At 45.5% G+C, this 17801-nt stretch overlaps 1 protein-coding gene across 1 annotated transcript in view; it reads right to left on the reverse strand.

Annotated features, from left to right (window-relative positions):
• SH3TC2 (SH3 domain and tetratricopeptide repeats 2) overlaps positions 1-17801 on the reverse strand; it is a 65267-nt gene that overhangs the window by 24913 nt on the left and 22553 nt on the right. Inside the window, exons 4-11 of the mRNA XM_022590052.2 lie at positions 16530-16635; positions 14744-14887; positions 13486-13687; positions 12643-12716; positions 10267-10462; positions 4665-4798; positions 1832-1873; positions 10-1707 (exon numbers count right to left, since the gene is read on the reverse strand). Coding sequence (XP_022445760.2) covers positions 10-1707; positions 1832-1873; positions 4665-4798; positions 10267-10462; positions 12643-12716; positions 13486-13687; positions 14744-14887; positions 16530-16635 — 2596 coding nt within the window. The remainder of the gene's footprint in view (positions 1-9; positions 1708-1831; positions 1874-4664; positions 4799-10266; positions 10463-12642; positions 12717-13485; positions 13688-14743; positions 14888-16529; positions 16636-17801) is intronic.

Raw genomic sequence — 17801 nt, forward strand, 5'->3', positions numbered from 1 at the left:
TATACTCACTCTTCAGGTGTTGATGCCTTAATCCAAACAGCAATGCCATTTCGTAACAAAAGCGGCCACTGGCCAGCTGGCGTCGGTACACCTCAACTTGGGCCAACCAGAGAAGCACCTGTACTAATTCCATGTCTGTCTCCATGCTGGCCTGGAGTTTAGAATAGAGCTGCACCGCCTGCAGAAGATAGTCCCTGGCTGGCTGCTGAGTCCAGGATTTAAGGGTCAGATGGCCAAGATTGGCCAAAGCCACCGCCTGGTTGCGCACATCCCTTGCCTCCTGAGCTCTGTTCAAGGCCCAAAGATAGCTGTTGGCTGCCCTGTTCACCCGGCCTTCACCTTGAAGTGCGAGTCCCAGGAGGTTATGGACCACTCCCTTTCGGGTAACACTCTCTGTCTCCTTCAGGGAGTATAAGAGTGGCTCAAGGATGTCCAAAGCCTTCTTTGCCTGGCTGGCTAAGAGATAGGCCCATGCCAAGCAGAGGGAAGACTCAAAAGCTTCCTGCTCACTCAGCAGCTGGCCTAGCATCAAGGCTTGGCTCAGGTAGTGGATGGCACCATCAGGAGACCTATGTTGGAGGTACACTTTGGACAGGATGAGACACAGGGTCCTCTGGGTGCTCTGATCCACCTGCTCCTCACAGGCACCCAGTGCCTGCCTGAGTGCTGGGCACGCCAGGGCAGAGACTTCACCCCAGCTTGGGGAGGGGATGCCAAGGAGCTTGGTGGTGTTCTGGAGGACCAGGTGGACCTGCCAAATTGGAAGGGCCATCCCTGGGGTGCTCTGAGTACCACGTTGCCGGACAGAAGCCACCGCAAGGTGTGGCAGGTATTTCTTGTCATAGAGAAAACTCAAGATAGTGGCTGCAGCATCCAAGGTGGGAGGGTGTCCAGCGAGGAGCTGCAGGCGCTCAGCGAAGGGCAGGACCTCATCGTGCCGGCCGAGGATTAGGAGCAATCGGACGGCCAGGAAGCAGGCTCTGGCCTCCAGGGGGCAGCTGCCCGACACGATGCCCTGTCTCAGCACATAGGCCACCACATCCAGCTCACTCTTGGCACTATACTCCCGGTCAGGCAGGCAGACCAACATGGCACCTGCCTTTTCCAACAGGCCCGAGCCTTTATGCCTCAGCCTCTGCCTCAGGTAGATGGCCGCCAAATTGATGTACAGGGCAGCCGCCAAGGATAGGTCCTTAAATGCCCCGTTGAGAATGTGGATGGCCTCCTCAAAGTACACCCTGGCCTGAGAGAGTTTGACCTTCCTAACACTTAGCCGGCCCAGGAGGAAGCAGAGCCGGGCATGGGCCCAGGTCATGTGGCTCCGCTTGGCCCACTTCCTCGAGGCCTCCAGGTAGGCCACGAGCTCATCCTCCTCAGAGTAGCTGTAGAAGGAAGTCGTGAGGAAAGAGAAGGAAAAATCATAGAGGCTCTTAAAGTGGTCAGCATAACCCTCGTGATCCAGAAAAGCCAATATGGGGGTGAAGTTCTCAGCCTCCTCCTCCTCCTGACCGGTGTTCAGGTCCATGAGCAGCTCTGGGTCATCGAGGTCATCAGGCTCTGGCAGGTGGTAGGTGTCTGAGGCGGCTGAAAGGAGCTCCTCCTCCAGGCTGGAGTCCTCGGAGCTGCTGGACTGTCTGGAGCCCACGGCCTGATGCTCCTCCCAGGCTCCACCAGGCCGGGTCTCCTTGAAGCCTTCGGGCTGGGACGCTGTAAGGGACAGGCAGAATTGAGCAACTCTAAGTACCTGCAACTATGGTGGCCAGCTCTTGGCAAGAGGACAGGATGCTATCCTGCAGGACTGGAGGTCAGGTTCAGCATGATCTCTACTCACCGCTCAGATCGTTTGGAAGGCTCTGGATGGATTCAAACCCACCTGGATAGAGATGAAGGACGAACCTATGTTAGGTCAGAATGGCCCAGTATGCTTATGCCTACAGGTGCTCCCTGACCAGTGGCCCCCTAGGACACTTTGTGTTTCAGTTTCAGACCATCTGCCATCCCTAAGGTACTAGGCAGCATCTTCCCTTCACCATCAATGCTGCAGGGACCTGAAGATCATCTTGTTTAACCCACTCACCTTACAGTTGGGAACTGAGGTAGAAACGAGAACAGAGTCAGAGAAGAAAAGCCAGAAACATGAGCTCTATGACAAGAGGTGTGGGTATGGGTGGCGGGGCAGGGGGTGGAATCTGAAGGCCCAAATGTCTCAGCAAGTTTATGACAAAGCCATGAACAGAACTCCAAGGGCAGCGCACTCTGTGGCACATGGCACTGTCTCCCATTTATGTGTGTACAGCCTTCCTTCTCCCTTCCTCCATTCATTCATCACCCATCCACTCAACAGACAGACTCAGTGTGCACAATGTGCTTTGTAAATTTGACAGCATGAGGCGACCAAATGTAAATAATGAAGAAAGGAAGGTAAAGAAGCATCTACAGTTCCTAAGTTTTGTTCCCTGAAGTACTTTGGTGGGATGAGGTGGGAGAAGGGACGGTCTCGAGCAGTTTTAGACGTTTTGAGTTTGCGGTACTTGCAGGAGTTCTAGCAGAGAATGAAACAGATCTGCAGCCAAGGAGAAAAGTGGAGACTTGCAAATATGGATTTGTGACTGACAACAGGTCACACAGAGTGGGTCAAAGTCCCAGAAGAAGGGTTTGGAAGGAAATACAAAGCAGGCGGGGGAGGAGTGGGGAGAGGGGATTTGTGAATGAGCCAGAAAAACTTCAGCATTTACTTGCAGATGGGAGCCAATGAAGGAGACTGAAAGGGCAGTCTGTAAAGAGAAAAGAGGAGTCAAGGAGACCAAGGTGGCTTACAGTGCAGCCACCTAACATAACAAAAGTGAAATAAGACAAGGTGAGAACCAAGAAGTCAACCTGGGGTTTGGCAGCAAAGAAGTTGACCCCCTTGGCTAAAGCAGCCACAGTGGAGCTTGTGGAGGCGAAGGCCAGGTTCATGCTCCATAGGACAAGGGCTGCTAGAAAGAAGATTCTACCTCTTCCTGGCAAAGAAGCAACAGCCAGCCACCTGTGCCTGCACTCTGAGCTCTCCAGTGCACTTTGAGGGTAGCAGGCCCCTCACCGAGTCAAGCTTCCACTTGCTATTCTCTAGGGAAGGCTTCTTCTGTGAGTGTCATTGCACATACTTAAGATCTGCAACCCCCAAAGGTCCCACAGCCAAACACAGCAGAGCTAGAGAGCTGGGCTCTGGAGAGCTGTTCATGCACCCGGCCCTCCCTGACGTTGCAGAACATGTGCCAGTCTTATGCAGTCATTTCTCTGCAGGCCAGGACCACCGAGAGCACAAATGATGCATGAGTTACCAAAAAAATGCTTCCTCTGGGAAGAAGAATTACAGGGCATAGGCCTTGGGGGAGTTGGAATTTCCCAGTAGGATGCACCCTCTGCTGGTTGCCTTGGTGCCAGGGATAGCCTGTGCAGCCATAAGGCGTAGCCCTGCACCCAGCAGAGTTGCACTCCTGGTCTGTAGATAAGAGCTAATGGACTGCCCGAGACCTGCCCCTGGACCTCTCTCAACCACTGGATCAACGATTGGCAGATACCCCGGATCCAAGCCTGTAGCCACCCTGCCTTCAAGGCAGACCCCAAGCAGTCCTTGATTTTTACACCTTTCAGACCTCCTGCCTACCAGGCTGCATTCACAGCTTCAGCTTCCTGGCTCAGCCTGGTGGGGCAGTGTGATCGGCTTGCGGCAAGAAAGTGCTGCCAGGGTTGGTGCTGATGCCTGGGTGAGGTGCTCTTCACAGATGTTCCTGTGCCTGGGAGAAACTCTGCAATTCCCACCTCTGCTCCGGGAGCTGGCCTGAGGGTCCCTTCTGCAGAATCTCTGACTGCACCCATGAAATGTGTGCCATCTGATCTGGCCATACAGGAGCAGACACACCATCACCATCACTGAAGAGACAGGAGAAACAGGAATCCCTCCTCAAACCCTGTCAATGAATGCACTTCCTGACACAGAGCAGTGGGCCCCTCCCAAAGTAAAAGAAAAGAGTATCATTCATTCACTCAGTCAGTCATTCAGGCACTGCTGAAAACTGTGCTAGGCACTGAGGTCCCTCACCCACCCAAAGCTAACACATCCAACAGTCCAATGTCATTTTGTGTCAGGGGCAGTGTGGTGAAGTAGGGATTGTCCTGATGAGAAGACAGGGGAGGGCAGTTCTTATCCTGGCTCAGGCACTAATTCACTTGGGCCTCAGTTTCCTAATCTGTAAAATAAGAGGAGAAGTCATCTCTTAGGGTCCTTCTAGCTATGACACTCTATGGCTCCACCTTTATTACTGGGGAGCCAGACCTACTTCAGCCCTAGAAGGAAAACCCTCAGCCACAACTCAGGAAGTTTTCTTCTCCAGGATTAGAATGGGAGGCTCAATATGGCCAGCCTCCCATGCTATAGCTGAGTTGATTTCATCACATCTCAGAGTTTCTAGGCAGCAAGTCCCCCTCTACTCCAGAACTGTCTGAAATGCAAAGTGAAAATGCTGCTAATCAGATATGACCCAGGTCATCAACTCAACCGTGGTCATAGCCTCACATTCATGCATAGGATTATACTTTAGAGATATTCTGTTTCAGTTAGGAACACTCCCTTAATCTTGAGGAGCCTGGGCTTTCACAGGGTCTGAGGAGCAAACACTCACTAAGCCGGTAGACAGATGTTATGTCAGTCTGAGCAAGCGTGTGGAGGAAGCTGGCACACTCAGCTTTCCTGTCACTTCCCGGGACCCCCAGAGAGCATCTTTCCTCATCACTGAAAAAGGTGGAGTTCTTGCTCCTGTATTGAGGCAAAAGACATGGACACAGATCAGTGCAAGGTTCCAGACATGACCCCTTCTCTTTTTGCCCTAGGACGTAGTGAAGGACACAGAGAAGCCATCAACCCACGTGCCCAGAGCTGAACTCAGACTCCTCATCTCACTGTTGTATAATGTATTTATTTACACTGCCAAGGAAGAAGAGCTGGTAGCACCTCATTTGTGCAGAACTGACCTATGCCGTTGCTGAATTGATCAAAGTGGCAATGAAAACACCCCTCCTGTTAAAACTGCATCTCCCAAGAAAAACAAAGCCCCTTCCTTTGACTCCTACCCATTCTTTGAGACCATTTTTAAGGGAAGAAATAGGAACTGGCTGCCCTAAATGTAAGAGTTGGAAAAGGACCATTAAAAGATGTTTCTTTGACAGGTTATTTCAAGAAAACACTCGGAACTAATGACACAATCTAGAGGAACAATGGAGAAAACTTGACCGTGGTCAGAACAAACCTTTCACATTGGATGTTGACATCTGATTCCATGACACAGAACAGTGTTATGTAGCATTAAGATAGAGAAAGAAGGGCTTCCCTGGTGGCGCAGTGGTTGAGAGTCCGCCTGCCAATGCAGCGGACACGGGTTCGTGCCCCGGACCGGGAAGATCCCACATGCCGTGGAGCGGCTGGGCCCGTGAGCCATGGCCGCTGAGCCTGCGCGTCCGGAGCCTGTGCTCCGCAACGGGAGAGGCCACAACAGTGAGAGGCCTGCGTACCGCACACACACACAAAAAAGATAGAGAAAGAAGGCTAAGGTGTGGGAAGGGGGTAGAAGGAGGGCCTGGGGGCTGGAAGAAATGATTATAAATAATAGAGTTCTGTATATTCACTCTATTGTATAAGCTAATTGTTAAAACTAATTTGCTCACTAGAAGTCTGTCATAGAATCAAAGAATATGAAAATTAGAAGTGGCTTGGAAAGTATTCAGTCCAGTGCCTATCTGGATAACACTTAACATCTCTTTCAGTTCTAAATATTCTTTAAACTTCAGAATCCAGTTTAAAAACAAAAATAACTTAGAAGCCCAAGAGTTAATAACAGCTAACACTTGGGAGGGGCTTATTATGAATCACACACTATTAACTCATTTAATCTACACAGTTGCTCTATGATACAGGTACTATTCTTATACCCTTCTTACAGAAGAAGAGACTGAGGCACAGAAAAATAAAGTTGGTGGTTAGGGAGCGGTAGAGCAGGATGTAAGTAGGATGTAAGAAGAGGTTCTCTCTTTCAAGCAGGGTTAACAGAGTGTCTGGGATGGAGTGCCATGGTCTGCCACTTACCCATTATCCCCATAGCTCAGATAAATGCAGTTTGAAAGTCAGTGATGAGAAAACTAGCCATTAATGTGAACTGCTCAAGGTCACACCTCTAATCAGTGGCAGAACCGGCACTAAAGCTGTGTCCTGACGTCTATGGCTCTTGACACACTTACTGAACCCCCATCTCTCTGGCTTGACCTCCAGATTCTCCCCAGCACTCTAAGAGCTTCCATCCTCAAAAGAGCATGTAATTGAATTCTACATCTAAACTCATTTGAGATAAAAAGAATATGATCCCAAATTTCTGTAGAACACTTGAATTTTACAAAGCATTCCTGAATTTACTATTTCATTTACTCTTCATAATAATCCTATGATGTAGGTATTTTTATCCATATTTATAGATGAAGATTCAGAAAGTAATTCAGTGCCACGCTCAGAATTACACAGTTAGAAAGTGGTAAAGCTGACACTGAAGCTGAGGTCTTCTGCCTCTGTGTCCATTGCCTCATGGCTGATCTGCTAAGGTCCTGAGTCCCAGATACTTAGAGTCTAAGAAGCTTGACAAATTACATTAGGGCTTTCCCAGCATGGAGACAGGCTTAGAAGGAGTGTGGCAGAGCTTCTAGAAATGCGGCAGGCTGACATGCTCCACACAGGGCTACTGAGAGTCTTCAAAGTCACTCTGGCCAAATACAAACACTTTGTCTATTCGGATAGAAGGCCTGCCTGAGGTTTAAGAATGGGTTTTCCAGCTGCTGTTCCTGTGAAATTAGGTAGCTGATGTTGAAATCTGGGCTGTAAAAAAGGAAACCCACAAAAATTTGCTTCCGCGGATAAGCAGGATCCCTTTCCCATGTGTCAGAGGCAAAGACTAAATCTGACTCAGAAAACAGCTTCTGAGAAATTTCATTCTCAATTTCATTCTCAAACCAATTTGGTTAAATGAATAAATCAAAGAATACATGCATGGATACATATATACATTCATACAGGCATACATATGTACAAACAGGGTACAAACACTTCAGGGAGTAATACACCAGTACAGGGAGGAAAGCTGGGGGAAGAGGATGGAGATTTCAGCAAATGCTGGACCATCTTCAGAAACCTGACCCTAAACGAACACAGACTAAGAGTGACACCCAGTGGCCTGATCACAGGGACAGCACAGCACATAGGGATGGTTCCCAGGACTTCCACACCCTGGCTGCTGCTGGCAGGTTGTTTGTGGGGTCTTCCTCCAATTGCTGTTTCGGGGGTATCTATAATCTAGAGAGTGATTTCTAGAGTGTGCAATGGGCCAGTTCTCCTCTTCTCTCCCTCTCCCACCCCTCCGTCTCCTGTCCACTTTCCCCTTCCCTACCGAATGCGCAATCTCTGGTGCATGGGGTCCCACAGGTGAGCAGGTAGAGGTCAACAGGCAACTCTGTGCAAGTAAGGAGAAGGTTTCCTGACCACTTGGATACAGGGGATGATATTCTGCAGGGTGAGTGTATCCTGTACAACTAAGCCAGCTAAAATGTGATGATCAGATTAATTTAGTAGTACTGGGTTATTGTCATTTGAGGCATGATATGAGGTACAGAAGTTCAATATAATTGATTAAATCTGACACCGGCCTCCAGTATCCTGTTAAAACTGCCTCTCAGAGATTACCACCCACAACAGTAACAGCAATAACACACACACACACACACACACACACACACACTGTGCCAGGCACCATTCTAAGTGTTTTACACGTATCAGCTCATTTCAACTCAAGACAATCTTATGGGCAAATACTAACACTGCATGCATTTTACAGATGAGTAAACTGAAGCTTAGAGAAACAAATTAACATATCCAAAGTCACCCAGCTGGTAAGCTAATGGAGACACATGATGTGCTCACATGGCCATAAATGCCTTCCAGGAAGTCTGGCTCTGGAATTCTTTATTACTGACCTATGCTGCCGCCCAATGACCAGTGACCTCCCCAGGGCCAGTGACTTCTCAATGGTCAATTTCAAAGGACTTCCACAGGGTTAAGCATCCCCCACCTCCCACATGGCTGGTTCCTCCCCCTCAGCCGTCCTTCTTTCTTCCTCTGATACATTCTTTCTTCCTCTGCTCTATAAATGGTTCTTCCCCATGGAGTCTCTGTTCTTTTTATTCTTCCTCCCTTTCACTAGGACCTCAGCTGCGGGACTCTGTTTTTGAAAAAGAACCCTAGGGGCTTCCCTGGTGGCGCAGTGGTTGGGAGTCTGCCTGCTAATGCAGGGGACACCGGTTCGAGCCCTGGTCTGAGAAGATCCCGCGTGCCGTGGAGCGGCTGGGCCCATGAGCCATGGCCGCTGAGCCTGCGCGTCCAGAGCCTGTGCCCCGCAACAAGAGAGGCTGCGATGGTGAGAGGCCCACGAACCGCGACGAAGACTGGCCCCCGCTTGCCACAACTAGAGAAAGCCCTCGCACAGAAACGAAGACCCAACACAGCCCAAAGTAAATAAATAAATAAATAAATTTTTAAAAAAAGAAAAAGAACCCTAGATTTAACATCAGCAATCTGCAATTCCAGACCCAAGCCATGGTTCAGCTGTTTCACTCCGGGGGTCCTCAACTACTCCTGCAGTAAATTGAGGGGGTAGTTTTAGCAGCAGTTCTCACCTGGGCTGCACACTAGCCCCACCTGGGGAGCTTTTACAACCATGGCTGCCCAGGCCCCACGCAGACCAATGAGAATGCACTGCTGGGGGCAGAACACAGGTATCCGTATTTGTAAGCTCCCAGAATCTCTAAAGTCTGTTGACTGGTCCTAGCAGTGCCCTCTCCTCTCCATTCCCCTTGCCCCTTCCCAAATGCCCCTAACCTCAGCTTTCTCATTGGTCTCCTGCCTCCAGGCTCTCCCCTGACCATGCACACCTCAGCCAAAGCCAGGGCTGGCTTCCTAGACAGAAGTCCCAGTCACATCATGTCACCCTTGCTCAGATACATTCAGTGGCTCCTCATGCCCTGACAGGCCCATGGCATAGGCGTTTCCCGTCTTTATCATGGCCCCGCTGAGCCTTTGTCACACTACCACCCTCCTGGTGACCGGCCCCCAACAATATGAATCGTTCCTCAACATCCCCCTTACTTTCCTACCTGTGACCTCCTTTCCCTATTGACGTCTGTTGAAATGTCTTACACCGTGCAAAGCTGAACTCACAGGTTACCTTTTTGAGGAAAGTTCTCTTGACACCCTTTATCTCCTTCTAAACTCTCATTGCTCTCCATACCTCTCCAGGAGCATAGTGAGTGATCTTCCTCTTATAGAGGTACCTGGGTTCCCACATTTCTGTGTAGGGAAAATGACTTTCTCTCCCCTCTCCCTAAAAAGGACAGGGCTTAGAGGAAGCTTCTGCCCTTGGTCCACTCTCCTTAGTGGCTCTTTCCACAAGGGAAGGAGTTCCAGTCGGAGTGTTCAGAGCCTTAGGCATTGCTTGGGCTGTGTTTTCCCCATGTGGAGGGCTACAGTGTCTCAAGGTTAACCACCAACTCTGTGTTCCCTCTTGTACTTCCTGGGCCCAGGCTTTCTACTGTTGCTATCCCCATGCAGGATGGCCAACCAGAGAGACCGGGCAGTACTCCAGCACTCCATGACAGGGTGGATGGAGCAGGCTGGCCACCTGCTGCTGACTGGTCATGTGGTGGCTCTGCTCCTCAGAACCAGCCCTTCTATACTTAAGGCAGGAAAGAGTAAAAGAGGCACTCTGCCATCCTGGCCAACACTGACTTCCCATACATTAAGCTTTCAGCAGACAGACCTATGTGGGAGGGACTCTCCATTCACTAAGCTGGAGTCTATAGGTCCCTGTATGTGTACTCCCCTGATGGGGCCCCTTGATTGGGTGGGAAAGGCTAAGAGCAGGTCCTGGGTTTGGGGGGTTGTGTTTCTCTCCTTGCACAGAGGAAGGCCTCAATGACCATCTGCTGAAATGAACTGAACTGACTCCTTCCCTGATCACTCATATTTTCTTTCCTATCACTCCTCATGTCGCCTTGACTGTCAGAATGTGCTCCTCTGGGTTCATGTTACCAGGAAACCCTGAAGCTCATCTTCAAACCTGCTCAGAATGGGGCAGGACCACTGGGGAAGGTGGCCCTGCTCCAGCACATCCCAGGAGGTCTGTGTGTCATACTCACATTGGGGAATAAGAATCAGGATCTATGTTCCTGGTGGGGACAAAGCCCACTTCTCCTGAGAGCGCTGACTTCCCAATGAACCACTGAAGCCCAGGAATGACAAAGCCGATGATCTCAATGCTTTCTCCCTGGTGGAAATTCAGTTCATCCTTTTCTTCCCTCTCATATTCTTTCCAGGCCTTACATTTTCCTCTACCTGTGGGAAAACAGCACACAGGTCAACCAAATAAGGCAGGAACAGCGGAGCCTTCCACTAGCTTCCAGTGTAATATGAAATGAAGAGTTCCCAGACTTTAGAACTTTAAGGACCAGTAAAATTTCTCCCCCCCCTCAAAAAAAGAAATTGGCAGGAATGATATAGGGTAACTGGCTTTTCATTTGGCCAAGCTAGGAAATTCAAAAAAGGAACTCCCATCCACTTTTACCACCGTTTTATAAAAGAAATTTTCACAAACGTAGTAAATATAATCTCAGAATACTAGGTATACCTTAAAACAGAATAAAGGTAGCTTATGTCAAACTGGAAAGCTCACTATATTGTCCTACTTTGTCTGATTTGCCATTATGTAAACACTTTCCCATGGTTGGCACAGATCCACAGACCAGGGTGAGGACTGCTGTAGGATCTCTCCATTTCCTTCTGGCTCCTTTGGCCACTATGACCTTCAGTTTCCCCAACTGTAAAATGGGGATAATGAGAATACCTGTCTCTTACAAATATCAGGAAGAGTTAAAGAGATAAAGTGCACAATGCCTGGTACCTAGGCAACCCTCAATACATGTTAGCCTCATATCACTGGCGAATAGAAAACAGCTGGTTACCCAGAGGGTTCTGGAAGACTCCTCTTCTGACTATGGTCACTACCTAGCTTGATCAGCTGCCAAGCTAGGATCTAGTAATGATATATTTATGAGAATTGTACTCTCCAGTTTACAAAGTACACTTATGTCCCTTTTCTCAGATCTTTCTAGGAGCCCCAAAGGGTAAGCAGAGCAACTATCAGAATCTCCTTTTTATAGATTAGAAGGTGGAAGCACTGAGAGGGTACGTGATTTGTCCAAGGAGTTTGTGTGTGAACTAGAACTTAAGTCTCTCCACTGCTGTTAACCCTTCTTTCCACTAATCCAGCTCTAGTTGAGGTAGCAGTTTTTATATGCCCCAGTTTCCATATTTGCTTTAGCTCTCCTGCTAAAGCTACTGGATTTTTTTTTCCTGACATTTTTGGTCAAGTTTCTGTTGACTGTGTCTTCAGAATCAGAAGTTCCCACTGCTTTGGTAGTATCTACCATGTGTTAAACACTTAGAATGTGAGAAAACTGTACTAAGTGATTTATAGATGTCATCTAGTTTAGTTTCTCATGACAACATTTAAAGTTGGTTTTACAGTAACATTTTACTAATGAGGAAGTTGTGACATTGTGAGAGCACGTCATGAACTGGCTGAGGTCACACTGGTTTTAAGTTGTGGGGCTAGAACTGGAACCCAGAATAGGACTTCACAGCCCCATGTGCCTAACGACAAGGCCATACTGCCTCAGATAGGTAAAAGTCTTGTTTGTGGTTGATTATTAATTAGATCTAATGTCTGGGTCTCATAATTCCCTCTGTTTCTTTTTTTTTAAAGTGGTACTTGGGCTTAGAACTTTAAAAATTGCACTTTGTGCTAGGTGTAAGAAGGCAGCTCCAAGGATGAAGATGAAAGGAATGTATATTCTAGATACATAGAAAACATTAAATTTCCTTATCCAGTAGATACAAATACACTTATAGATATATCGGTATGTGTATATATTTATGTGTGTGTATGTATATATATAAATATACATACATACATACACATGTGTATAGAGATTACATAAAATGTATGCATTTATACATATATATATGTATGTATTTCATCTATTCAACATATTTACTGAGCACCCGCTATGTGCCAAGCATTCTTAATCTTCCTTAATTCAAGATTAACTTCACAAAACTCTGAAGGAAATTAGAAAATGTTTTGACTAGAGATTGAAAGCAGGCAGCCTGCACGCTACATCTGGCCCACACAGGGCTTTTTTTTTTTCCCACATATTTTTAAATCCCTATGGTCCCTACCATTCCCTAACATCTTCCCTCCAGGCCCTCCACGCATCTGTGTGTTCCGCCTGTCCCTGGAGGTATTTATATCTACAGTACAGCCCTCATCTGAGACCTCTCATTTCACAGGCAAGGAAACCCATGGGAACAGATGGTATAATTGGGTTCCCCAAATTCAGTCAGCAGCAGAGGTGAGACAGGAATTCACATCCACTGACTCCATATCTGCCGATAAAAGGAGGAGGCAGAGCAATATTATCTCCCTAATAATACTGCCTTCAACTCAGCCGTACCGATCTGATAGGAGCCTGTCCAATCCCTCTTCCTGGAAAGGCCACAGCTTCCTGGATAATTCTTTAGGAACCATCTGCCAATGGAAACATGGGGTTTGCAAACATGGATTTCAAAAAATTTGAACAGTGAGCAGAATAATCCATTAAAATGATGCTGATGCTGATAAGTATTCTTGTAATTTTGGTTACTTTTATTATAATAAATTTAATGAGAACTTACTTTTTATCAAGCACTGTGAAAAATAAAGAAGCTCAGCAGGCCTGTGATATTATCTGGCTCAGCAATTAGCTTGTCAGTAAAATATCTAACAAAGGATCCCATTCCATTCTCACTGTCAGATTCTCTGCCACACACAGAACCCACGGCCTGGAATCATGCTTACTGTCACTCTCTCTGTTTGAGTTTACAACATCTTTCAGCAAGGATTCTGGAACTTTAGTGTGAAAAACATCCCCTGATGTTTAAGGGGAGCTTATATAAAATGCAGATTTTTGGATCCAACCTCAAGAGAGTCTGAGGAGGGCCAGAGGGTATAAAGTTGCAGTAGAATCCCCAGGCAACTCTGGTACAAATGGTCCCCAGTCCCCACAGTGAGAAACACTGCATTGGAGACCAGGCAGTGTATTTCTTCTTTGGTACAATGTCCATCTGAAACTTTGAGTTGTCTCCATTTCATCTAATTGTGCAAATCTTGACTTAAAAAAATAACAAAAGATAAAAAGCCCCCCAGGTTTGTTCCCTCCCTGGCACCACGGATGTCCACATCTGCAAATGTGCCTACTCTGTTCTGCAGACCTCAGTGCGCTCTGAGACCCTCTCCCAGGAGGTGAGTGGCTACTCACTGGTGGAAAGGGAGAGGCAGGGGTTCCAAGGCTGACACTGGCACCAAGCCCCGCTGACCCGTCACCAAGGACACGCCTTCCCACTCGAACTCGCCTTCAGCTGTCTTCACCGAGATTAACTCATTCTTGCAAAGTGTCAAATACTCCCCTTCCTTCTCAGCTGGCTGAGCCATGGAGCACGTGGCTCTGCAGAAGAAGTGACCTGCAGAGAATGAGAAAAGCTCTTTCCAAGGAGTAGCAGGAAGTGAAAATGGAGTATCCCACTATGTATATTTCCACCAGAGCCCGGATACTTTTCTTTCTGAAAGTAAAGTACACAGTCCAAGGGGAGGTACTACAAGAGGCCTTTGTGACCCCAGGAAAACTGGTACCAGGGAAAAAAGCCACTGAGAGGGAATTCACTTAAAATAGACACCAAAAACTCCAAATAATTCTCAAGAATGAGGTTTAATTGGGACTTCACCTTGAGAAAAAAATGAAACAACAGTTCATGAAAATATATTTAACAGAACTTCAGTTATAATTGCAACCTCATGTTAATCTTAGGACCAAAAAAGAATAAATTAAGTTGATTTGGGTGAATATAATTTCTCCAACTAAATTTCACAGTCATACAGTATGAAAGTTTTTCCTTCATATATGATTCATGCAAAACAATCAGAAAGGGAATCATTATGCAAAATATTCTATGCAAATATGGCTCTTTCACTGTGTCTATGATGTCATCAGTCATTAACTGGTTGGCTGCAGCCTTGATTGGATCCTTCCTTGTAAACAGACTGGTGGGTGCTCCAAACAGTTTCCCAATATCACTTTCCTCGATCTCATGAAATCATGAAGGTTTTGCAAGATCTGCAATTTTATTTTACAATCAAATTATATCACATGTTTGGAATAGTGGTTCTCAATCTTGGATGCATATTAGAATAACCTGGGCAACTTTCAAAAAATACCAAAGCCTGATCCCCATGGCTAGAGATTAACTGGCCCCAGCTGAGCCCTGATATGGGCATCTTCTTAAAATTCCCGGGTGGTTCTAACATCAGACAATCAGTGAGACTGGCCTACACAGCTGTTCATGTGATATTGATGTTAAACTGACAGAGATGGTTGAAGTAATATTGTAACAGGTGGGTTCATTTGTGAATATTTTCATGTTTGAATGGTTTTTGCCTCCCTTTGTATCCTAATTATTTCAAGGACTCTGATAACATATATCCAGATAAGACCCCCATCCCCACCCCTACACCATGCTCACCTTCCTGGATCAGAAGTCCCAGGTATATTGTTTCCAGGTGTTTATCATCTACTGACACGTGGATCTCTGTATCCTCCACCAGTTGGCAGTTAAGCCAGTACTTGTGATCAAAGAGGAGATGCTCCAGACACATGGATACGTAGCCTAAGAAGTCAAACCAACAAGATTCCTCAAGGGCATGATTTCTGCCATTAGCTGATCATTAGGGTGAGCAATTTCCCTCCTGAATTTCTCCCCCAGACCTCCATACCTAATCTGACTCCACTTAACTGGAATTAGAAGAGCATAAGAGGGGTAGCTAGAAAATTTCTAAAATGAATTGATTCTCCTCAGCATCTGTTGGGAAGTACAAATCATTTTTAAATGATATTTATTTTCAACATATTATGGGTTTCCATAAATGCATAATAAGATTATCAGACCAAGTTACTGTTTTATAATACATCCAGGGAGGAATCTCCAAGATTACAATGTTGACACTGGGAGTTCCTGGTTCCCCCTTAAAGTTCTCCCGACCAAATTCGAATTCTTGTACCCCTGATGATGCAGTGGCTGGGGAGGTTCTCCATGGCCCACAAATGAGTCAGGATTTACTTCAACATCCCTCTGACCCTGCCCCTCACCCCATGCCCAGTAAGATCTCACTTGTTAAAACCAGACTAAAAACTGTGCAAACTGTAAAACTGTAACAATTATGGATAGTATTTTACACATTCCTATAAATTTAAATTATTTGTATGAAAATTTTGCTTCTTTCTAGACATCCTCACTTTCTTAAGATGCAGAACCTGTCTCTTTCCACTCTGCGTTGTGCTGACTTAGGCCCTGTGTATCTTCTATAATGGTGCTTCTCATACTTTCATGTGCACACAAATCACCTAGGGACCTTATTAAAATACAAATGCTGGTTCAGTAGGTCTGGGTTGCAGCCTAGGATTCCATGTTTCTAACAAGTCCCAAGTGATGCTGATGCTGCTGGTCCATGGAGCACACTTAGAATAACAAAGATCTCTAATGGTCACAGAAGGAGATGTGTTGAATGGAGAGCAGAAAAATCACCATGACTACAAGAGGAGAACTTATACCTTCTAGCCAAGAGCCATCTTGACCCTCCACCCCTACACAAAATCGCTTCCTGTGTAAGTCTGCATGGAGCCCAGCATTTTGTAAGAGAAGTAAAACATGCATCAATTCAAGTGGCCTCCTCTTGCTTTGCTTGGTTTTGCTTTGCAATTGTAACTTTCCTATCATGAGTTATTCTCCATGGAGACGGCAGGTAAACTATTTCCCACCACGTCAGTACTGGTGCTGTGCCCCAGTATCTTTCTTTACCTTCTAGAAAACCCTGCAACCTGAGGCCCCTTTAGCAGATAAGTCCCCCATATCTTTCTTTGACTTTTCCAAAAACATGGAACATGGATCTGGAACTTTTGAACAGCTACTTAGATCCTACTAGAGGCTGTTCTCTTTTTTTTTTTTTTTTAACCATCAATTTCTAATCTAGCTGTACTTTGAATCTAGTAGATGATCAAAAACTGTTTGCCAGTTTTAACTGATTATCTAATACTCTCTTCCTGAAACAAAGAAGTGCTGCATGTGACATTTTAGAGCAATATTTGCTTTAGATTTAGTTCCAGGCAGTTTGTGATATTTCAAAGGTTAACCATCCATGTTAGACTCTACTGCTTTTAATTATCAGAGCCAGACCAATTCCTTAATGTCAAGCTCTGCAAATTGGTTAAACTGAGAAGCAGGTGCTCCTTTACCTGCCTGCTCCATGTCATACCTAAGTTCAGGTAGGTGGAGAACTTCCAGATTTCCTCCATGGTCTTGAAGGTAATGAGGAACTGGGCCTTCTGGGACTGTATACACACCAACCTAGCTGAGAGGTCCTGAGTAAAAAAGAACAGTGAGTCAGCCTGGGATGACAAAAGCGTCCTGTGAACAAGCTCACGTATATACAATATGCTGTGTATGAACTTCTTTTTTTGAGATATAATTGACATATAACATCATATTAATTTTTAGTGTGTAACATAATGATTTAACATATGTATATATTTTGACATGATGGCCACAATAAGTTTAGTTAACATCCACCACATCACATAATTACAGATTCTTTTTTTCTTGTGATGAGAACTTTTAACATCTATTCTCTTAGCAACTTTCAAATATACAACATAGTATTGTTAACTACAGTCACCATGCTGTATGTTACATCCCCAGGACTTTTTTCTCTTATAACCAGAAGTTTGTACCTTTTGACCACTTTCACCAATTTTGGCATAGATTTTTTACATCACCAAAAAAAAAAAAGGAAATAACCTAAATGTTCATCAATAGGAGACTGGTTAAAATGAATCATGGTTCATCCATACAATGGAATATTATGATATTATGCATCCATAAAAAAGAATAAAGAAGCTCTTTGTGTATTGATACAGGCTCCAAATATTCACTGCTGAATGAAACAACAGCAGAAACAAAAAGGAACCTGAGTATAGAACTGTGTGCAGAGAATGTTATCTTTTGTGTTAAAAAAAAAAAAAGAAGTATGTGTGAGAGGGTGGAGAATGAATCACAGAAGGCACCTTGGAAGCAAATTTGATTGTGAATCTATGTTTAATAATTATTTTTACGAAGCTAGCAAACAGAAAAACCAAACCACACAAAAATAAAAAGTATCCATAATCCCTCCTCCTAGAGATCATCAATGTTAACAACTTTGTGTATTCTTTGAATCTTTTTTCTGTACATGAGTTTCTATGTAACTATTTTTATATAAATAGAATCACATTAGTAAGTTGTTTTGTAATCGTTCGTCCCTAAACAATGTTTTGTGAACCATCTCCCATGTCATTAAATAATCTACATTATGTTTAATGGTTACATATGCTGTTGTCACATTAACATAATTAATTCTTAATGTTTTCTTATGGCTAGACATTTGAGTTGTTTTAATTTTTTAACATCCTAAACAGTACTGTGATAAACATCTCATATCTAAATCTTTGTATGCACCCTTGATTGTTTTGACACAAGTGATTCCAAGAAG

Source organism: Delphinapterus leucas, chromosome 3 (assembly GCF_059928025.1).
Source record: "Delphinapterus leucas isolate spDelLeu-1000000601 "Yukka" chromosome 3, BTC_Dleu_Yukka2, whole genome shotgun sequence".
Lineage (NCBI taxonomy): Eukaryota > Metazoa > Chordata > Mammalia > Artiodactyla > Monodontidae > Delphinapterus > Delphinapterus leucas.